Genomic DNA, 24,140 nt, shown 5'->3' on the forward strand with positions numbered 1-24,140 from the left:
TTTCCAGTGCTAACTACGCCTGACCCGCACCACATAGTGCTAACTAAAGCTTAATTAAGCATTCGGGGGCTAAGCAAGCAGCTAAACAACTTCCAGAAACAAGTAAGCAAAGGCAGCCTTTCCAGGCACAGGTGACCTTACACCCGTGCCATTAACGATTGCAGCAGCGATAAATACCTTCCTTTAAACGCAACAAAACAAAAACAGTTGACAAGTTCTGAGGACCGGAGGCAATAGGGAATTCTTTTTCGTTCCAGATGCCATTCCGAATGCCTGCCTTCTAAAACATGGCAGCTTGTTAAGTGAGAACAATTGCTGCCTTTACTATTATTACTGCAACACTTCTAAACCTCATTATGAGAGACACTCAAGTGACCCGGGAAACATGCCTCCTATAACCAAAGTCTCTTGTATGTGAAGTTGCTAACATGGGTATCATAGGAAAACCTACCAAACCATTTTCATTCAAATGTCTCTTATAACCAAGCACCTTTTGTAACAAACGAGGTTTTACTGTAATGCCTAAAAAAAATAAATGTAGCATCCAATGCTGAATGTTTCCTTTCAAGCATTTGAAGGCAACACAACTCGCTTCCGAAAATGGTGCACTGCTTTAAAAATTATGACAATTCGCTTCCGTATGAAGGGGGGAAGGGGCAGGAACAGTGCTAAATTTTTTTTTTTTCACCAGTGGACACTCCACATTAACGTTTTTTAAAAGGCTTACAGTTGCATCTTGAATGAATCTCACTTCACCCGCTAGAACACGTTCACAAGTGAAGTGAACCTGGGTTCACTTCCAAAAATGACGCCAAAACGATCACTACCGCTCACTACGACGATCACTGTCGCTTGAAAGAGAACTCTGACGCGGAAACATTGCTGATCTTCGAAATAAGACGATTTTTTTGTCCACTCTTGGTGGCAAAGTTCTGAAAAGGACGAAGTTCACTAGAACAGCTCCAAAAGGCAAAACATTGTGTAATTTATCGCGTTGAATTTTTTGGATTTGGCTACCGCTGGCAGGCGACGGCAGCTGCTTAATTAAGCCACTTTTAGAGATGGCTCACACCCCTTTAAAGAAAACACTATGTCTCTGTTGTGTTCGTGCCCAGCGGAAGCGCATTCCGTTTCGGCGCCTTCTGACAGCGCGCCAGTCAGTGCCTCTCGACCGCGTGCCAATTATTGTCCCCCGCAAGGGGCCCTTTTCCCTCGCTGACGCCGCCCCCGACTCTGCGGTGCGATGGACAATGCGCGACAGACGCTTTGGGGACCTTGCTGCAGAGCAGTCGCAAAAAGCCGCGTTCTTCTTGAGTGAATAAACCCTATTTTCAAGTGTGCCCGTGCATCAGCTTGTCACTGACCGCGCGGACATAACAGTCTCATAACGTTTTCATTCACAAAAATCATTTTTAACCCTTGCAAGATGTTTTCTCTATGTTAAAGACCTCTAAAATATAGTGAATTTCTCTTTTTGGTCATGATACCCATCATTTAATGCATTAACACATTTAATGCCTTTGCATTTTCCCGTGTAGCACAGCCTGCCCAGTTAATGTCATTCAGTAGCTTAAGGCCTTAAAGGAGCCATGAAGACAAAATACAAGTTGGATTTATTAGACAGACTGCTTAGTCCCGATAACAATGATACCAATATCATCGCAATCTTCGAACAAATAACGGAGATATGAAAGAAAACGTTTGATGCAGTTGCGACCCCCTCGCCAATTTCCCGCAACTTTTCTGTGATGTCATGGAACCTTGTTTGTGCGATTGGCGGCCCCGTAACTGACCTGTCGCGACGACACAAGACCGGACGTCTGTAATGGGGCCTCTAGTTCCATTTGACCGCATCACTTGAATGCTAACTTACAGTTAACGCACTGAAAATTATGTTTTATTGTTGGCCCGTATGACGTCATTCTTGCTCATAACACGTCACTGTGGCGCAAAATTTGAAAGTTTTTATATACTTCTTGCTTTTTTTCGTTAAAAAAACATCTTTTGTGGCTGTAATGTAGCTGAGTGAGATACTGAATCCTAGTTCCTTCAAACTAAACGAAGTTGTATTTTCTCTTCACGGCTCCTTTAAACAATGTCATTTTTCATGTAAGTGTGGCACGCGTATTAAATATTAAGCAGTGAGTGAAATTTTTACAGCACTGCTGACTTTAATCACACTCATGATGCTTCAATAGACACTCTGGATGATAGCTTCGAATCCTTTGCACTGCTAGTGATTCCATTACTATGGTTACCTGTTTTGGGAAAAAAATGTAACATTAAATTTTGGTTACAATGCTTAATGTAGATTCAATCAGAACAAATTCCTCGGATAACCTGAAGCCATGAAGGCATAGTTAAATGTGAACACTAATAAAATAGCGCTATTACCAAATCCTGAGGATAAATTTTCTTTCGGTGGAGTCACCTTATGAGCTCACAACTAACCTCTGCAATTTAAGAATTCAATGCAACACAGTAACACTTCACCAAGCTCCCCCACAATGGATGATGAGCAAGCACCAAATGCGTTCAACATGTACTCACAACAAACCTTTTGCATCTGACAATGACAACATCTATTCTCTTAGCACTTATACCAGGAATGATTCGGAGACCTCTTTTTCTTACCATTGTGTTTAACCTATTTATGAAAACTAGCCGAAGTTAGCGCTAAGAAAGAGGATAGTTTATTAACCCACCCGCTTCTTTTAGCGGGTTTATATAAGTCGCAGAAACAAACTTCCACAATCTTGAATTCACAGCGCAAACAAGAAACAAGGACAATATGGAAAAAAGCACGACACGCAGGCGCTGCACGACACACAGGAACACCAACTCGCCCAAGCGTCAACTTTAACCAATAAACTTCCAGAAACTAAATCAGAGGTAAAATCAAACGTGTGGCTTGACTTTAACTACACCAGAATACGAATTTATGCTAGGACACTTTTGTCTATGACTGTACGGGTATAGATATTTCACTTCTGAAGGAGAAAAAAAGGAAGACAAATGGGGGGAAGGGAGGGGGGGGGGGGGGGGCAAAAACATAATGGGCAATTGAAGAGACAGCCTTAGTGTGTTTACCCAAGACTTTGAGCACTACGGTTTACGTAATAAAACCACGTGTTTCCGAACTTCCAAGTTTGTTTCCCTCAATTTTTTGTTATACCACTGGGGACGATTTCAAGGGAGGGAGGGCTTTGACGAGAGTTAAGAGGTACTAAATTTTCATTTTTCGAATCCTGCCCTTGGTATAGCTGCCCATGGTATACCATGGTACAGAAATGCCAAAAGTGGTGGCTCACAGACTATTTGTTTTCTTATAAACTTGTTAAGCGAGAATTTTGTACTGTCCCCTGCTACAAACACGAAAAACCGAGATAAATTCGCCCTCCACATTTGATCAAAGTAAGTCCGGTCAAGCGGTTTGATTTTAGGCAGAGTCCAGACTTAACAGCGTGCACATGAAGAATTTTTGCAACGCGCAATGCTGTGGCATTCCTTCATACGAACCCCTTACATATGGATGTTCAGGGTGGTCTTATACGCAGATTCGCTTTTAATACAACTGCATAGATTTGCAAATAACATTTACCCTAAACCCAATGCAGCAATGGCCACCCCACTGTGCCTTTTTAGTTAGCAAAACTAATCCTCTGTAGTTAACAGAACTAATTTTTCTGTTGTAGACGTGTATCATCGGGCATTCCACAGGGTTCAGTTCTCCCGCCGTTGCTGTTTTTGGTTTACACCAATAATGCACCACGCAGAAACACTAAAACATTAGCCAAGGGCACTAAAAATCCCCAAAATGCGTTTGTGTGCGGTCACCTACACAAGAAAGCAACTTCCTTGGAAGGTCACTTACAGCCCCAAGTACTGTTTTCATGAGATCTGTTCTGGTGCAAACAAGGCAAAAGAAAATTTACTCCCGTAAGACATCGTGAATTCTGCAAAATCAACACTTCACTAAGCGCTTCCAGCCACCGTTTTATAAACTATCACTTTACAGTGGAGTCACACGCAGTCAAACCCCGCGACAACGAAATCCCGCGAGTATGAAATTCTTGCAGCAAAAAAATATTTTTGGATCCCCAGCGAGTGTCCATAGAAGCCCGTGTATTTCATATTTCAAGGCAACGAAATTTGCTTCAAGTCCAGTAGGCATTTTATGCGCCCATTTGAGGCTAACAGAGCCCAAAAAGTGCTCAAATATATTTTTTCGGACTCAAAGTGTGTAACCTTCTGCCACAGTGCGCTTGCAAGGTCACCGCCACATTTGTTTACATAAAAGACCGTGCAGCAAGTGGCCACGGAGGAAGCCCGACAGCAACACCACCAGGGGGCGACACATGGTGACCCACGGCAGTGATGGCATGTCTTTGGCTTGGGCTACGCTAGCCGGCTACCACTGAATAGCACGCATGCATTCATTGTGTGTGCGGCAATCCGCACGTTTGCTCTCAATCAAAAGTGGAAGTTTTTGTCGCTACACGAAAAGGCAGCCATCATTGCCCAAGTCAGTGGCCCAAGTGTAGAAGGGAGGATAACACCGACCAGTTTTGAACCACCTGCAGCTCACTCTACCATTTTGAAAATCAGGGACGACATTCTTTACTGGCGTACATGCTCAAAGCAAAACAGTGATGGCTGTGGCCTTCCTGCGCATCAACAATACGGTGCTCACTCAGTTTTGTGAACAGCATTGGAACCATGAGGTGCCACTGTCTGGTAAAGTTCGTCAACAGAAGAAGCTGGATTTCACTTGCATGCTCGGACATACTCGGTGCCGAGGACCAAGGAGAAAAACGTGCAGAGAAGGCGAACCAGCGGGATGTTTTGGATGTGTTTGACACGATTCGGCCGTTCTTAGGCGTGCACGACGTGAAGTACTTCTTGTAGTATGAGAGCTGAGCTGTGAAGTTACTGCAAGGTAAGGCTCGCGAAGTGGTATAACCGACTTTCAGATAAATTTTCCTGTCGTTTGTGTTTCATTCTTGCGGCAATGAAATTTCCGCAAAAGCAATTTTTTAGCTTTCCCCGGCGGCTTCGGTATTGCAGGGTTCGACTGTAGTACAGTTTCAATTCGATACTTACGTACACATCATTATTCTAGGCATTAAACGAATATGCATTTCATACCTTAAATCCAAACAAGCCACACAAAACTGATCGAACTGAAGCCACTATTAAAGAAAACTGTTTGGAAAACAGATGAAAAAACCGCAAAGAGAAGAAGGCTGCTCTTAAGCCAAGGTGGTTACAGCTCCTCCCGTTTCTCAGGTGAGCCTAAGACAAGTTAAGCAAGCTAAGCTAAGCTAATGCCAAGCCAAAACTAAAGCTAAATCTAAGCTAAGCTAAACCTGACTTTCCATATATCACCACACAGCCCCCCTAAACTTGCATCCTCCGTCTAAGTTTTTTTTTTCTCCCCTCAAAGAACATTGCCTTCAGTCACCTTTCCGAAAATGCAGTAAAACTTTTAATACGTACCCGGTTAAACTGCAATTTAATGTTAAAAATAGTAATGGATAATACTGCCAACCTTCTTTGAATCGAGTTAAACTATTTTGCGCTAATTTTCTCCACCCTGTTGAAGAGTAGTCTATCAACAAAGGCTCTACTGCGATTCTTTTGCTTGTTGTAAGCCACCGGTACAATTGACGCTTACATGGTTCAATAATTTCTGTCCGCTTCTGTAAACATTTAATAGCACTGTACACTATGACTGTTATCAGTGCCAGGTGCCTAAACTGGTTTGAATGCCTCTCCCTCGTTCTCTACAGCAAGTTTGTTTTCTTGAACTCACTTCTGCAACGGCACCAAAATGAACCCTATAAGAATAACACAACTAAACCACACATCTGCCAAACATTTCTTTTTTTTTCCCCACTTTTTCTACATTTTCAGCATTGATAAAACATAATTCACAGCAGTGCCAGGCTCCGCAAAGCACGAAATAAATGACTTCCCAGATTGCCTCTGTATATGGGGTAATTTTGAGTCCCTTTTAATAACACTAGCACGTTAATTGATGATGAGGGTTCATTTTTCGCTCAAAGCTGCCGGAGACACAACAAAATTGTTCCTTTTGCTGATGTACAGTTAGGATTGCATAAATGGAAACAGCTGCTTTACTTAAAAGCTTCTATTCTTCCTATTTGTTACTGCACACAGGTTTAACGCTCACTGACCGCTCTCGACATGTTGTAGACGCTTAAGTCACAGTATGGGTGTTAGAAAGAAGGTTCCCTCCCACCCCCCCCCTGCCCGAGTAGTCTGAGTGGCGCTGGCTACCACCCCTAAGCACAGAAATAATTACCTTAACATAAATACCCAAGAAAGCGGAGGGAGCACAGCCCCGCCGGTAGAGCAGTGTCCTTGCACCAGACGCGTACTCTGGAGGTTGTGGGTTCGGATCCCACCTGGCGGGCATGTTTTTCTCCACTTTCTTTCAAAAATCTGTACGTGGCATGCATGACTGCCTAACCTTGTTTGTTTGTGTGTGTGCGTGTGCGTATATATACCGTATTTACTCGCATAATCCTCGCACTTTTTTTTCGGAAAAGTCAATGGAAAGTTAGGGGTGCGAGAATTATGCGGGGAAAAAAATCCGGTGCACAGTGTTGCCAACTTGCCTTATGCCAATCCTGCTAAATGCAGCGGTCGTTTTTTGTATATGTAAGCTCAGTTTTGCCAACAGCAGATATTTCTTTTTATTTTATTATTTACAACGTAAACAGTCTCCCGCCGATCAGCGATCATGAAATTGCCGCCTTTGCTTTCTGGCGCGCGCCCTATCTCGTCGTCGTATGTGCGTGCCCTACTCCAGTAACTCACGCTGAAGTCGGTGACGCCGAAGTGCCTGCCTGCGGCACGGTTGCCGTGTTCGATCGCGTACTCTTTCGCTTTCAATTTGAAAGCGACAGTGTAGCTGGCGTTCTTCCCCATGGCGAAGCAGCACCAAGCACAAAACAAAGAGATCAAAAAGTTCTCAAAATGGCAGCGAGCTATCCACCACTGACACGAGTGACTCACTGACTGCTGCCGCTCAATGACGGGACCACGACGGCTACACGACGACACGACAGCGGGCTGTGCGAACACCGTCTAGTTGCGCGCACGCGAAGCATGCGCGAAACCGGCTCAAGGACAGTGTGAGTAGCGTGTTAGGGCGCCTGTTAGGGAGTAGCCGTGCAGGTTGTTAGGGCACCTGGATGGCCTTGGATACACAGCGCTCTCCGCCGAACGGAGAGGAGGCGGGGGAGGGCGCGCGTTGGAGAGCGCGAGCACCATGTGGGTTTCGCAAGCAGGCAACTTTCGCCGCTGCAAAGTTGGGGGTGCGAGGATTATGCGAGGAACCAAAAAATCCAAGTTTTGGTGGCTCACATTAGGGGCGCGAGGATTACGCGAGTGCGAGGATTACGCGAGTAAATACGCTATATATATATATAATCAAGGTTGCAGTCGTCATTGCCAGTGCTATTCGGCTTATTCCTGAAATATTTGGTAGTGCCGAATGACGTGTGTTTGTCATGTTTCTTCGATACAGTGAAAATAAGCGAAAATAGAAGTCGAGAAAAAATCCGCCGTTTTTTCCGGAAGCGGGAATCGAACCCACATCTCCGCATAACGCGTGCGGTGCACTAGCCATTATGCTATTTTGCGACGGCTCCTCTCTCGACTTTACCGCGGGGGTTTATATTTACAACTTCTCTGAGGCCGGTCAACTATATATATATATATGCCAATATTTTTTACGCTCCAAACTGCACCCTCACCCTATAATTATGACCGCCTTATAATTGAATACATACGGTAAGTACACGTGAAAGGTTCATACACACAACAGAACGAGAGGGCTGTGAAGGGGTGGTGGCAGGAAGGGTGGACTGACCTGGAGTGAGCTCATGACCCCATTGGCAAGCGAGGACAGGCGCGAAGCCACCTTGGTGACCCCATCTCGTACACCCTCGCGGATCTCGTACAGGTTGGGCCCTGCCGACCCGTAGGAGGCAGACGAGCCGCCGCCCGACGCTGAGCCGGGGCCCCCGCCAAAGTAGTCGGCGCTCGAGATGGACGAGGAGCCCTCGAAGCGCGCCAGTTGCGCCTGCTTCTCAAACTGCAAGTACACAGAGAGAGCCAAATGTCGCTAAAAAAAAATTAAGGCTGGTCCACTTGATGTGAAAGCTATCGGAAGTGCACAGCAGTGATTCGCCATAATGGCCTGTAGCGCCGTTATCCGCTCACTGTTACCACCCAACGCAATTCAAATTTCCCGCCTTCGCAATGCCCGCATGCCCCCTGCCTAAAACTGTGCCAGCAGGAGTTCTGTTCTTTTTGTGCTTGCTTTTCTTCCCGCACATGCAGGCGTTGCACTGCAACTTTTTTTCGCTCACTATCATAAAAACCCACCCAACGAGCGTTCCCAACGAAATTAATGCGGACGCTGCCGGTTAATTACGTATATTTTGCCTCAAATGTGCCTACAGTTTTCTTTGCACTAAACAACGGGGAGGTGTATGACAAGCACCAGCGGTTCACGAGTTTCGAATGCTTATGACTATATAAACCACTTGGCTTTCGAATCCTCTGGGTTACGCCGCGACGACGGAACGCCGTGTAGCTCTACTTGGGTCCAGCGAGCGAGCTACGACAAGGCGAGCCCCTAAAGTGCTCTGCACTTAAGCAGCTGCAATCGAGAATGATCGGTTTGCTAAAGGCGCACGGGAATAGAGTCTTACACTAATATATGCTAGATGGAAATCTGTCCCCGCAGTCGCCAGGCGTCATGGGCACAGCCACAGCGGTTAGAAGCGTTCCCCTTCTACTTGGCCTGGATTACAACACGGCTTTCTGTGGTCCCTCATGACGTAGGCAACGAGCGGGGAAACACTTTTTCTTCTTATTCAGGTTGCGCAGTTCTTTAAAAAACTCATACAAAACAAGTTTTTCATTAGTTATACCGTTATATCGATAAAATAGTTTTAAGTTGTCTTTTGAAACCATAGTTATGCTTTTTGCGGTCGCAAGAACCTTTTGAGCTCGTTGGCGAACAATGGAAAGGAACAATAGGACTTCCTCTGTTGCACGCAATGGCACACCCGTCGAAGTGCGACTCGCCTAGATACTAGTGCCAGATACATTACCAGTATTTATTAGGATTTACTAGGACATTACTAGGATTTAGTATACATTACTACGGAACTGTATGTTCCAGGGCCTGCTTCTAAACTGCACAAGTGTAGGAGGACAGATGAGGATTCAGTGTGCGTGCGAAGTAACTAAAAGAGTGCTGTCAGCAGTTGATGATGATGACGACTGCTTTTCATGACCCAAGAAGGGACGAGAGAGTCGAGGGTGCCAGCAAGCGTACAACTAAGCAAGCACCTGGGTTCCAGCAATACGTCAGCCGTCGACAATGATGATGCTGATGATGCCTGGTTTCGCTTTCTAACAATGCAAAGGCGTTCCTTTTGTTTGCACTTTACATCACGTTTGGCTTGACATCAACTCCCTACAACTAGCTAGCTCTCTATTCTGATCGATTGATTGTGGGGTGTAACACACAAGGCTACACCTGTGCTTATAAGCTGCACGGTATATAGTGGAGGGCTCTGAATTAATTTCGACCACCCGGTGACCTTTGAGGTGTGCCGAAATTGAGGCACGTGGGCGTTTTTGCTTTTCCCCTCCAAAGCTCTCCCTTCTGTCTCAAATTCCACGATGTGAGGGTGGTACGGCGGCAACGACAACACAAGCAGCGACAGCAGAGGGAGTGAGGGTGCCACTAATGGACACAATCGTCTTCATCATTCGGACATAAACAAAAGGGGATAGAGTGGGGAGTGATGGAGGTTCGGGCTGAGTGAGCGGAGCAAAGCGGTGAGTCGGTCAGACGTGGCCGACTTGGATGAGTGGGCAAATGTTACAACGCCAAAACGAAAAGCAGCCTCAGAGAGCGGCGCTAAGTGGGCTCACCTCCGAGTCCCTGGAGCCGTGAAAGAACTGGTCCGATGAGATCGCCTTGGCGTTGCCGAATTTCTTGCGGGCTTCGTCCGAGGCGGGTCCCTGTTGTACGACATGCCGACTGCGGCCGAGCAGGCTGCAAAAAGAATTGAATTGAACTAAATTTCATTGTATTTGAATTCGAATTCATTATGATTTCCAACAGTGTTAAAACACATTCAAGTTAATATACACACAAGGGTCCCATAGTCAACAGACTGCAGCGGGACCCTCGATTAATTGTAACAAAATAAAGAATACACAGAGAGCAGCAAAATCAAACGAACAGTAACTAAAAACAAGTAACTAAAAGGAATGAACACAGCTTAGGGAGCGCTAAATTACAATAAGAAAAAGTAAAGAATTCGGTTAAGGGGGGACGAGGGTCTTAAAACTAACTTTTTTATTTATGGGTAGAAACTTATGAAAATTTGCACACTGATGTGCTTTTCTCTGTAGATTTCAAATATGCAATTATATTTGAGCTGGTGCTGTTAGTTCAAAAGTTATCATACAAAGTCTAAACCGCAATTAGGTAATTTCTTACGCAGCTTTAATGAACTTTCGCATTGCATTTTGTCGCTTTTAATTACATGAATGGATAGCCAGAGAGTTCCCATACCCGATGACATTCTTCGTTTTTCTCTAAAGTCACGGCATCCTAAAAAAATATGTCAAGTACAAAAAATGGCAGTATTGGATATTTTGGCTCATCAAAATAACTGCAAGTCATCATTTATGCGTAGCCTAAACAGAAAAACTAAGAATGTCATCGGCTGCCTCAGGCTGTACTGAAAAAAATGGTACCAAGATTGACCTTATGAAGCAAAAATAAGTTTCCAAAAAGCTGCGTAAGGCTGAGGGAAGTGACCAAAAATATGAAACTGAGAAAACTGCATTTGAAGTTTGGCCATGTGTTACGAGATGAACCATCAGTAGTGTAGCTTCAAAATTTCCCAGTAACAAAGACATGTTCTTCCCATTTTCAAATCTGTCTTTGGATTCCAAAAATGTCAACTAGAACTGGAGATACAAAAGGCCAAGTAACGGACCCCAACAGGAATTTAGCAAAATTTATCGACTTCGAATCTGTTGGCATTTTGTTAGCGTTGTGAAATCTGGTGGTGTCTTGCTGGCGTCGTGAAAACTGCAACAGTCCTTCGTGAAGTGCCATCATCTATTACAGTGCACTGTGGTACCCAGAATATTGTGTACGGCAAAAGTGTGAGGGTGAAACTTGCTTTAGGTGCCCCCCTTTTTTGTTCTTTGGTGAGGCTATTTCATTCGCGGTTTTTATGCTGGAAGTTTGAGAGGATACAGGGGTGGGACACTGCGCAGTGCGTTTTCCGCAAATGCATCATGTTGTTGGCCCTCAAAAGAGTCTTTTGGGGAAAATAAATGTAGCTGGAAGGCAAACTTTCTTGGCCTCAGGGGATAAACCCATAGACGCCTTTTTCCTTCAAGCCGTGCATGGTGCGGCTATCTCCATCGGACATCACGGTTGTGTACTGCAGCCCATTCTTGGAGAGCGAGCGCTTGAACATTATCAGGGCTGCCTCTACCTCCATGCGTCCTGCACCACAGTCAATGTTTCGCTGACACTCATGGTCTGCCAGCCAATCTTCGTAGCCCTCATCTGAAGCTTTGGGTCTGATGGTGCAACCTAAGCAAAAGTTAGAGAGGACTACATGATCAATCACCAAGCCGGTGTACACTCCAATGATGCAGCCCACTCCAATGTGTGACAACCGTCCCTTTGTCATCCACGTGCCATCAAACATATCATCTATGTTGTTTGGCGGCTGACCAAGGTGTACAAGTCCTTGATGGCACGCACACTATCAGCTTCAGAGGCTGCTGCAGTGTCCTCGCAAACCTGAACCACTTTCCTCAAGTGCGCTTGGAATGTCTTGTGGTGCAGGCCTCTGTGGGACAAGTTCATACCAGCACAAAAATCTGAAAGAGCAGTCACCCCCTTCCCCATGCTTTGAATACTTTTCAAAGCCCTCATATTCACTTCAAAAAGAGTGATATTGCCAGATCCTTCGGTCCTTGGCGAGGAAAAACGTTCCACACGGTGTTCACAAATCGAGCACGTCACCTCGAGCTTCACGGCGAGGCCGTACTGCCGGTCAGGCTTCCTCAAATCCGGCGCCGCCAGCCCGCACTTGCCGCACCTGACGTGCGCGAAAAGGTCCTTCAGCATTGCAAAATCCACTAAGACAAAATCTGTGCCGGATTCTTCCTCTGAGTGCGCCAAATCCACTTCAAGGAGGTCGAATTTCCGCTGCGTTGCTGACTTGGTCTCCGTTCCGCGCTTGACCTCGTCCGCGTGTTCCGTACGCGCGGCGATCTCCTCCGCCGTGTAATACCTCGTGTCAAGCCGGCAGGACGTGCTTGGACCAGGTATGGATTCCGGAGGTGGTTGGTCAGGCGATGGGGCAGGCGAGGCAATACGAGGCGGCGAACGATTCTCATCCGGCGGAGTCGAGCGGCCCGAAGTCGCACCACGCGACCTTGGGATAGGCGGACGACGCTTTCGCTTCCCGTGCGCATGAAGGGTCGTCTTCTTCAAACGTACGTCTCCTGGCATCATTCACGAAAGTACGCGATGGAAGAATTAGAAGAAACTGTAAAAAAAAACTGCTCTAAGCGAGCGCTGCGCCAGAAGAGCGGACTCCGTCAGACGCGCGTAGCAGACGCCATGATGGCGACCGCCATGACAGCAGTCGCGCCGACCAATGGGAGGGGTCGTATGGCGAACTCAAACCGCGCGCGCCCGCTCTAGCCAATCAGCGGCCGAGAAGGTGCCTTCGGAAAACTGGCAAGGCCGGTCGTTCTACTCAAGCGACGCCATTTTGAGATATCGCAAAATGCGCACAAAGAAACAAGCTTCAAAACAAGACCAAGATGGCGGCGATCGGTCGGCTGCTTCGCCCGCGGGGCGCGCGGGAATTTGAAGCAACTTTTGCCCAATTCTGGGCATTTCGTGGCCCTCGAGGCGTTTCAAAACATGATTTTAGAGTATTTCCCGATGGAATTTCGCGTTGATATTTTGAAGGCAGGTGCTTGAAGGTACAATAATTCCAAAAATTGGATTTTCTCAAAATCGATATTTTGGCCATTTTTGACCATTCTAAGACCCGCGTCCCCCCTTAAACAACATGTGGAGAAAAAACAAGTGTTGCACATTATTAGCACAATACACATTATTAGCACAGAACCAGATGAAGTTCCGAGGGTTCTTCAGGCACAGATCTTGGAAGAAGCTAATCATCGGCACCACTTTTAAGAACCCTAGAACACTGCACAAGCAAAGCTTTTGTGCCCCATTATTTGCAGTGAGCTCATCGATTCTCACTTTCTACCGAACAAGTGAGGAACATATGCACAACTTCTATTGCGGCTCGGCTTGGCTTGGGTTTTGGAACAGCAATGCGACCACACGAGGCACGAACTGAAGGTATCTGCTGGGTGAAGGTTTTGCTTTCTCGATTTTACCTGACCTTAGCAATCCTGACCACCAAGTTCCAGCTAATGACACAATGGTGCTTTTATGCCTCTCAAGGCTCACCACTTGTCATGACCACTCTGCGGATAGAAAAGAAAGGCTTTGTGTGGCCGTGCAAAACAAGTGAGAATTAAAGCTATGAGCTGGGTTAAAGGAATCATAGCGGTAACTCGTTAAGAGTGAAGCCCGCCTATGCCGCCATCACTTGCAATGAACACGATACACTTAAGGTGGCACAACCGTCACAATATACATTAAAGCAACAAAGGTCCATTACTTTGGTGGAAAAGGTGCTCAAACAACACAGACAAAGAAAGAAACAGACAACACTGTGCTTCTCTCTTCATATTGTTTTCCCTACTAGTATGACTACACACCAACTAACCCAACTTTTCGTTCTGCTGCAGTAAAGTCCATTCATTACTATGACCATAAAAAGTCCTCCCTTGTGCCCTTAATGTCACATTTCGTAACCTTGAAGAGACTGAGGTGGGTCAAGTCGGCTCATTACTATGACCATAACAAATCCTCCCTTGCGCACTTAATGTCACATTTCGTAACCTTGAAGGGACTGAAGTGCATTGTAAAAATTGCTTTGCCGAATTAAATTTGACAATCAGTAAGCCATGTTTGAAGTTCCTCCAGCTGATTTATGTGCATTTTTCCCCACGAAAAGACCATTCAAAACTGCCATTTCTCTCGCCCCATCGTTACCGCCAATTTGCTACGTCAGCTATGACAACACACTAGTCACGACTAACTTTAAAAGACGTGGCAAACTTTCAAAGGCTGTGCCTGCTTCAACTGTACAGCCTTGTGTGAAAAAAGAAAGCAGTCGCAATCAACCTCAAAGTCAGTGAAAATTGAAATTCTGAAAACTGAGATAGCGCAAAAACACATTTCAAACCGATGTCGTGTCGTGTCAGGTGTATGGTGTGGCTGTCACGAACGGCATATGGTGTTGTCTCTGCAGCTGCCTATTACAGATTACTACTGAGACTCCAGACTCCCACTAAATACCATATTTTCGTGCATATAACCTGCCCCTGCATATAACCTGCACCCCCACTTTCCATCGACAAATAAAAAAATATATATCCCTGCATACTGCCCACATATTTCATACATAAAAGGATGGACGAAGCTGCTACTCAAGCAACATTACACATTTGTTTATGCAAAAAAAATTACCTAGCTGACTACGTAACTATAGTTCATACCACAAGCTAGGTGCAGCACTGTGGAGGCTACATTGTTATCAATAGTGCGCCCACTGAGGACGCCTAACTCGCCATGAAGAGGGTCCCCAAAAGACATTCCCTTCTCCCCTCTCGGCAAGTGAAACCGCAAGGCTCCGGCACTCTTTGTCGCTTCCTTCGCGGTGAGTTGAGCGCCCTGAGGGGGCGGGCTGTTGACAACAATGTAGCCTCACCAGTGCTGCACCTAGCTTGTGGAATGAACTATAGATGACTTGCCACATACCTTTTTTCAGGCTGGTATATTGTTGAGCTGTGTGTGTAAAATAAAATAAGCCCAACTTGCATTGCGGTGAAGCTTCAACAAAGGAAATACCTCGCATATAATCCGCACCTCTACTTCACCCCTACAATTTTCGCAGTTTTGGTGCGGGTTATACGCGCGAAAATGAGGTATTCAAATAACGAATAACACGGGTTAAACAGCGCGAAGCAGTCACAAATAAGACTGCAGTGTTCCTTTTAACGTCCCCTTAGCATTAGGACTTTGTCCAATAGCGACATGTTTATTAATAATCCGTTGCGTTCAAAATAGCAATCTCCATACAGGAAAGGTGCAATGGAAAGTATTGCAAGTTCCAGCCCAACGAAGCTACTGTCATCAAAGAACCCCTGTTTACTCTTTTCCCCCTGACTGCTCTACATACGGAAGATAGCACAGCGCGTGCATCCTGTATCAGTCACACGCCCTTGTGTGCACAGGTTGCCTCGCGCGCACACCCCTACACTTTCACAGGTCACCGAGATAAGACACGGAACTTGGATAAGCCGCCGCCGCTGCTGCGAGGTCACTGCCTTCCTCGGGTAACAAAGGTTCTCAAATTAAAGGGACCCTGCAACACTCTCCGAGCAATGCAAGTAAACCGTTTAGATTACACTGCCAGGAATACCTGAGCCAAATGTTACGCAGCACGTGAAGCGGTGAGCGTGCAAATTGCTGTGAAAAATAAGGAAAACCCAACCGTGCTCTCTTCAATTTTCCTCATTATGCGCCCGCAAGCGACTTCAGTGAGGAGGACAGCTCCGATGGCAAGTAGAAAATATTAAAAAAAAAATGGTTACGCAACTACCTACGTGTTTTTACTGGAAAGGTGAAGTTTTGTCAGTGCTTCTCTTAGCATCTTTGTTGTCTGAAATTTCAACTTTTAGAATCTGTTGCAACTCTTTCCCGCACAATGAACCCTCCCCCCATATTCATGCCGGATTTTCTGAAAAAAAAAAAGTGGGTTCATTATGCGAGTAAATACGGTAAATTGGTTTCCGGCCTCGGATTATTTTAACTACCTGAGGACATGCACCAAAATATCCCCACATAGGCGTTTTCGCCTTTCGCCTTCATCAGAAAAACAGCTGCCATGGTCAAGAATCGAACCCCCGTCCTTGGGCTCAGCAGCATAATGCTTTAGCCACTCAGCCACAACGACGGGTCAAATTTTTAACATAGCCCAAGTGGTTTGAAATGCAGGGAAATTTTTCTCATGAAATGTTTGTCAAAACTTTTTGAGAAACTGCACTATGTATGCTTAACAGTTTTTGCGCAACCATAATCTAGAATAAACAAGGAGTGCGATGCGAGTTGTTTCACCTGGCCCCACCAGAACGCACCTGTCGCTGTCTTTGCTCGACGAACTCGGCATTGTGTCCCAAGAGGACGACGACTGCATTGTCCTCGAAGACGGCCCGTCGTCGTAGGGATTGTCCCCTCCCGCGATGCTGCCGTAGCCTCCTCCTCCGCCCCCCCTGGAGCCACCGGACGAGAAGAATCCCGTTCCGCTCAGGAAATCGTGCCCCTGCCGGTCTCCCGCCGCACACTGGGGTGCCTCTTGCGTGATGGTGCGCATGTCGGCCAGCGCCGAGTGCGACACTGGGGCACGTCCGCCGCCACCACCCAGACCCATCCCGAGCCGTTCCAGCTGCTGGGCCTTGCGAGGGTCCACCTGGTCGAGGGGTGGTGAAAACTAAACTTTAGGCTTAGCAAAGCGAACAAGCATGTGGATTCAGTAGTGGGCTATTGTTTAGAAATAACTCAAATTTCTTGCCATTCTTTCACTGGCTTAAAACTCTCTGCGTGGGCCTTGTGAGGGTCCACCTGATCATGGGGTGGGAAAAACTAAACTTTAGGTTTAACGAAGTGAACTAGCATAACTCAAACCACTCGCAATTTTTTCACTGGCTTAAAACTCTCTGCACACGGCCACTGTAGCCTCTAAAGATCAAAAAGTCTCATTTTGGATCACAAAAAAATACTAAACTTTAGCCTTAACGACACATGAAGCACCTGGGCTGAGAGGCAGGCTATTGGAGAAAGATGCAACTACATAAAAAAAATCAAATTTTGGGTCACAAAGAAAAACTAAACTTAAGCCTAAGCAACACACATAACACTTGGGGAAAGAGAAATTACATTTTAGGCTTAGAAAAATCCCCAAGCCTGTGCCACAAAGCAGGCATAGTTTGGAGGGCTGTCTGTGATCAAGTCAGACCTCTTTCAATTTTTTGCAGTGGCACAGAACCTTCAATGCACAATGGCCGTGGTCTCTAAGGATTGAAAATTCAAATCTCGGGTCACAAAGGAACACTAAATACTATATGATCAACGACCACCCTTAAACACCTGAACTGATGAACAGGCCAAAGCTGACATTTCTGGTTAAACATACAAGCACATGCAATTCTGTCAAGGGTGCGAAACATTCTACTACACAACCAGCACTGCCTCAAAAAACTAAACTTCAAATCTAGGGCTGTGCGAATTCCAACCCAAAACACACCAAAAGGTGCCTTTGTGTACTGCAGTGCACGACCCTATACTCCTGCCCATGCCAATGTAGCGTGAAATTAGAAAGTTTTTAAACAACTCCTGCATTTTCTCGATTCAAAAAATGTTTTTTGTGGCTTAAATGAAGCAAAGCATGTTACCACAGGCTAGTTCTCTCTAATTAAACAAGGCTGTATTCTGCCCTTGCCTCTAAGAGGCCGAAAATGCTCTTCAAAATACGCAATCCCAACCTTTTTGTTGCGAATGTCCTTGTCGAGGTCTTTGTAGGCCAGCCGCATGGCAGCCAGCTGCTTCGCAGCCTCTTCTGAATCCACAGTCGAAGCCGCCTGGCTCGCACTGGATTGGCTCGCGCCCGCCGCACGAATCTCGTCTGCCTTCTGTGCCTCCCGCTCAATGTCCTGGAAGTTGGCACTGACCTGCGAGCGTAGGACACGGTGTCTTCAGTCAGACTACCACCGTTACTCAGCAGAGCTGACTCCAAGAGCTGAAATGAACGCACAGCAGATGCTGAGGACGTCCCTACCGCTGAAGTCTTCTACAAAATGTTCTGAACAACTGAGGTGTCACAACTCTTGCAACTCTTACAGCTTACAAGAGTATTACAACGCTTGCGAGACAATGGAAGAATACAGTAGGAGCCCGGCAATACAAGACACTGAGAACTCAGTTTGTATGCTGCGAGACGGCCCACAATTTGCATCAACTACAGAATAAAAGCCCTGAATAAACTAAAGTACTCGTTTTTGGTAGAAGTTCAGCAAATTTACAAAACGTGAGCAACTGTGTGACCCAACATGCCCTTGTAATGACTGCTTAGTTTGTCTTTTATGTTCAAAAGACTAAAATGTTTGATAAAGCGCATAAACGGAATGATGGTAAAAAATGCCAAGCACTACAAATGCGTGTGCCGTGCCTGGCTTTCCCAACTACTAAAGGCCAAAACCACTAAACACAAAACAGTTTTGACAAATCTAGACAAAGACCAGAGACTAGACAGCAAGGCATTCACACAAAAGACTTTACCATCCCTTTCTCAAGAAAGTTGAGAGAAGCTCCAAAGCTTTCCGATGTCAGAACTGTATCAAAAGAGTGTCAAAACCTTTGCTAAAAGTGTCCAACCTTCGCTGAAAGTGCGTCCAATCGATCATCAAACCATCATTGACGCAAGCACAAGTCGCAAACAAAGAACAAACCCATGCCATGATTTTTCATGCACTATGTAAATGTAACTACAAGCGATCTAAATGTATGCCGGTATGTGGTTGATAAGATAAAGGTTTACTATTGTACTCCTCCTTCATGATCGATGCACTATATGCTTAGCAACGTGAAAACTTGGGCGAGCTGGTGATGCATGTTGAACCACAGCGATTCGTGTGCTCTGTTGCTATCGTCCTTTGTCTTGTCGTTTGCGCTTTGGTTTAACTTGTTGTATATGCTTTTACTTGTTTTACTTTTACTTGTTGTATGTGCTAAAACTTGTACTCATGCCTTTGTTAGCCCCCCTTACTCAATGTCCTCGCCAAGGGCCTGTAAGGTCATCATCATCATCATCACCAGCCTATCTACGCCCACTGCAGGGCAAAGGCCTCTCCCATTATCCTCCAATTATCTTGGTACTGTGCTAACTGTGACCAATTTATCCCCGCAAACTTCTTGATCTCATCTGCCCATCTAACTTTCTGCCGCCCCCTGCCACGCTTGCCTTCTCTAGGGATCCACTCTGTTGCCCTTAATGAGCAGCGGTTATCTTGCCTTCGCATTACATGCCCTGCCCATGTCCATTTATTTACAGGCCTGTAAGGTACCTGTAAATAAATAAATAAATATTGCCTTATCTAGAACCGTTCCTTTTTCCACGATTTTCAAGTAGCCGTTTTGACACATTGGAAGCCCAGTTTCACGCACGCTTTGTGTGTCCAAAGATCATATCAGAGCTCTTCAGTTGACCAACCAGTCTATGGGGAAATGCATTAGCTGTTTGATAGGACGCCATTGGTCCCGCTAAGAAAGCTTTCGCTTTAAAGTGGTGCTTTCCAGACACTGTTAAACAATGACTCATTCTGCCAACCTGCTCAAACCTAGCCAGTTCCAATCGAAAAGCGACAACTGCTCAACCTCCTTGAAACAAAGAACTGCACAAATCAAGCAAGCATCGAACAAGACAACCGAATTGAATGCCCTATCCCGACGCCTTGCCTGAGAAACCTAGAAACTCGCATTAGTGGGTAAGCAAGACTCCCATTTTGGCTGCATCCTTGTCAAAAAAGAAACCTTAACAATAACAACATCCAGAGAAAGTTAACTGCGTACTTGTTGTTATTCATTGCCTGTCTTTTGTTTGTGTACAAAAATTGCATGTTTCTGTTATCCTACCCAAAGTTTGAGTGTGTGAATACATACATTTGTACAATGCCCTAATCCTCTTTTCTATATCCGCAACGTTTTCGCATCTTGCATTCTGTATCCCGTTACAATGCCTTGTATCACAACATTGGACCCTATAATAGCCTTTGGCTATGGGTCCAAGCAGCCTTTTTGAACTATCATGTTGGAATCGGGAATAAAGTGAAATGAAATGAAATGAACATGCGTTGCTGCTGGGGGACTGATAACAGGACTGGAAGCTTCATAGTGGAGACAAGGACACTCACCTTCTGTGCTCCCAGGCCCTTGCCTGGCTTCCGCTGCGGCTTCCGTGTCAGGGAGGACGGAGCCGAAGACGAAGCCGAAGCCACGGCTGTGCTGGTCAGGGAGGCAGTCACCTTAATGGGCTCCGCCGGTGGTGGCTGAAAGAGGGCTGCTGCGTCACACGGCGTCGGCGAAGTGTTCTCGGCCTTGCGAGCAGCCATGGCCTCCTCGTGCTCACGGAAGAAGTCGTGCTCTTCCTTGCTCTCCGGACTTCCCATCGGGCTCTCGGGATGGTCCATCAGGGGCTGCAGTAAGGCCACGTTTTAACACTGGGTGACACTGGGTAACACTGGGTGATAGTGCAAGGGACCACACAGGCAATCGAGAAGTGCTAGCTAAGACGTTAATGCAGCACTGGGTAAGGAGTGGCTAGTAAAACCTCACTTCTATGCATTAAAGGGGCCACGAAGACCAAATACAAGTTGGGTTCGTTAGGAAGACTGCCTTGTCCCAATAACAGCAGTACTACCAATTCAAAAGATTGCCTCGTTAGAATCATGCTGACGCCACTTTTAACGTAAACTTCGCTCAAATAAGCTGTGTAATTACCCGATTCTAACGCGCACCCCGATTTTCCAGGCAAAAAACCGAAAAAACTTGCACCTCCGTTTGTAACGTGCAAGGAACTTTGTGAGCAAGAAAAACGAATGCGAGAGAAACGAGCGATTTATTCCCCGAAGTAATCTCACTCATCTCACTCCTCGTCGCTCTCCGAGAGCTCCTTGTCGCCTTCCGCTGACCGCAACATCTCGTCATTGGGGCCGTCAAGCGCGTTCGCGGTGCCACACTGCTGAACGAACGTTCAACCATGTTCCATGGGATCGTGGCCCACGCCTCGCATGCCCATCCCGCGAGCTTCTCCAGAGGCATACGCTTCAGCCAACCGTTCGTTGTGAACGCTTTGGAGGTGCTCGTAAGCCACGGAAGCGGCGCACCTTCGTTGCCGCTGCTGCCACTGCTGTTATCAAGCATGCAAGTGGAATAATTAGACGATTTGTGTGAACGCCGAAAGAAAAGCCTAGGCGCCTAGATCCGAAAAATTGTTGCTAAAAGCTTTGGCGCCATCTTGAGATGGCGATGGCGATGGGTGAAACGAAATTTCAGCTGTTTCGGCAGTTTCGGTTCCGTATCCGATTCTAACGCGCATGCGATTTTTCGGCCTATTTTTGCGGAAAAAAGGTGCGCGTTAGAATCGGGTAAGTACGATAGGAAAAAAAAGGAATGGCCATGCGACCCACTAGCTCATTTCCCGCAACAGAACCTATGATGTCATACCAGCCAGCTCTGTGATTGGCTGAGGCCGGCAAACGCAAACAATGAAAGTTACAAAAATACACGTAAACACCGAAGTACCGCTGCATGTTGGTAGTGAGCGCACTATGCTTGTTCTAGCTGCAAAGCCCTGCGGTGCTTTGGGGTTGTCTCTGACGACACTGGCCGATTAGCGTAAGCAATGGTGTCATACGTGACCATATTTGTTGAGCGAACACCATGTTTCTTGAAACGATTATTTTCTTCCTGAACAAAAACAAGACAGGCACAAATACACCTAGAAACAGAGCAAAGGCCGAAAACAGCCCTTCACGGTATGGTGGCGCCATCTAGGTTGACTAACGGTAAACAAGGCTCGCAATCGACTGCAGAGTGGTTCTTGTGATGTCATTGCAGACAACGTGAAAACCCACAATTTGGTGTGAGAATCAAAATTTTAATTGCTTCATTTTTCAGTGAATTAAGCACCATTTGCTTCTGGACAAGTGCTTAGGCACTACAAAACACAGAATGTTTCAAATAAAACAAAGTTCTATTTTGTCTGCATGGCCCCTTTAATAAACATATTAACATTCCCCGAGGAGTGTCATAGCATCACTGGCATGAAACATCCCCTGAACCACTGAGCAGAAAAAAAAAAAATCCTGGCAGGGGGCAGAAAGCAGCCTGAAAGAAAAAAATGAAAAAAATTCCTGGTAGTCCAAACCAAGCTCTTCTGGTAAGAGACATGACAGTAAGCACCCACAGTTTATCAGTGGACTGAGAAAAAGATGTTGAGAATTTCGCCCTCCCCATTCCCCCTTGAATGCTTACAGGGTAACGAGCCTTCTTATACACAAACGCATCCTGAGAAAGAGAAAAGAGCAAAGATCAGAGCCGAAATAAAATCTTGCGATGCCGGAAAGAGAAAAGAGCAAAGATCAGAGCCGAAATAAAATCTTGCGATGCCGGTTTTGCATTACATCCCCACAACTTCAAGTCATAGCTGCATTCACAAATGCTGAAGTAATCTTCCATGCTAGTGGGTCCCGAAAAAAACCTTAAAAAAAGCACTACACAAACAAACAAAGACGTGCATCGTGAAAGAAACACTACACCCCTAGAGCAACATTTCTTGAAATGTTTTGTAACAGGTAATGTTGAACTGGTGCCTGTTGGGACTGGTAAATTCAGTTACGCTTACCGCAGAAATTTGGCTCTGAGGAGTTTCATTTGTTTCTACGCACTGAGCCAAGGAGCTGCAAGACTGCATGCAACTGAAGCAGTGATGCCATTTGTGCTACTTCTGTTTCAACAGGTTTCCGCTGCATATTATGTGCAATAGACAAATCAGCAGCCATTTCCTTTCAGGGCATGCGTCCTTCATAGAGTTTCATACTAACATACACTAGAAGGAAATCTGTCGCTACAATCGCGTTCCGCTGTGGACGCTGCCATAGCAGCTTGAAACATTCCTTTCCAACTTGGCTTGGCTTGCCTAAAGGCTTGTTTTTGCTTCCGAAGCCAAAATCAACAACAAAAAAAAGGGAAACTTTTTTTCTTGCCTATCTAGTATGCAGCTTCTAAAAAATCCCTGGCAAGTAAATCTTTTGAACCTCCGCTTATTCTATAGCTAAATCCTTTCTAACTTAGCTTGGCTTGCCTTATGACTTGTTTTTGCTCCCGAAGCCAAAATCAACAACAAAAAAAGGGAAACTTTTTTTTCTTGTCTATCTAGTATGAAGCGTCTAAAAAATCCCTGACAAGTAAATCTTTTGAACCTCTGCTTACTCTATAGCTAAATCCTTTCTAACTTAGCTTGGCTTGCCTTATGACTTGTTTTTGCTCCCGAAGCCAAAATCAACAACAAAAAAAAAGGGTAACTTCTTTTTCTGTCTTGCATGATGCTTCTAAAAAATTCGTGACAAATAAATCTTCTGAACCTCCAGTTTTGTACTGATAAAACAACTTTAAATAATCCTTGTGGTTTTTTGCAGCCACAGACAACTTCTGAGCCTGTTCATAAGCCATGCCAAGTAACGAAGGAATGCTTCTCCACAGGTACACGACGGTACATTTGCTGAGACGCAGCTCGCCTAACCACTAACGCCAGATTTATTTTTCGTATACATCAGTATGAAACTCTATGGCACCTCTTCCTAAAATTTCTGCACAGCAATTATCCCTAGATTTTCCCCAAAAGGGAAAAAAAGGGGGCAAAAAAGTACTCACACTGGTTCCATACAGGCGCATGGCTGTGGCAGCCTGCTGCTGAATCTTTTCCCTATACAGCTGTGCCGCCCGGCTGTGGTACTTCTGTTGTGCATCTGTGCTGGTGCAACTATGCTGCTGGAAGAACGACACCTGCACACAACAGCACAAACCGGCATTATGTACGTGATGACAATGATGATGATGGTCGCTGCCATGCCTTTGGTAGTGTGCGATCAACTCCTGAATTCTTTAAGGATTTGAAGAAGATGCACTATCCTTTTTACATGGATGATACAGGCCACCCGGAGCACACGTGCCGCGGTAATTGCACGTCACATAAAGAAGAAACACGTGCGTCACCAAGAACCCACCGTGGCAGCTCAATAACTAAGGCATTGTGCTGCTGAGCGCTCGCCATTTTCTT

General features: G+C 45.8%; 1 protein-coding gene across 2 annotated transcripts in view; it reads right to left on the minus strand.

The window, feature by feature from the left end:
- The window catches only part of Arfgap3 (ADP-ribosylation factor GTPase activating protein 3), a 31,888-nt gene that overhangs the window by 683 nt on the left and 7,065 nt on the right, over positions 1-24,140 (minus strand). For both annotated transcript variants that reach the window (XM_077674355.1, XM_077674356.1), the window contains exons 3-8: positions 23,735-23,866; positions 20,215-20,496; positions 17,791-17,976; positions 16,387-16,718; positions 9,988-10,111; positions 7,904-8,128 (exon numbers count right to left, since the gene is read on the minus strand). In XM_077674355.1, the coding sequence (XP_077530481.1) occupies positions 7,904-8,128; positions 9,988-10,111; positions 16,387-16,718; positions 17,791-17,976; positions 20,215-20,496; positions 23,735-23,866 (1,281 nt within the window). The remainder of the gene's footprint in view (positions 1-7,903; positions 8,129-9,987; positions 10,112-16,386; positions 16,719-17,790; positions 17,977-20,214; positions 20,497-23,734; positions 23,867-24,140) is intronic.

The sequence above is a fragment of the Haemaphysalis longicornis genome, unplaced genomic scaffold, assembly GCF_048455015.1.
Source record: "Haemaphysalis longicornis isolate Haplotype H1 unplaced genomic scaffold, Haemaphysalis longicornis Haplotype H1 scaffold_6, whole genome shotgun sequence".
NCBI lineage: Eukaryota > Metazoa > Arthropoda > Arachnida > Ixodida > Ixodidae > Haemaphysalis > Haemaphysalis longicornis.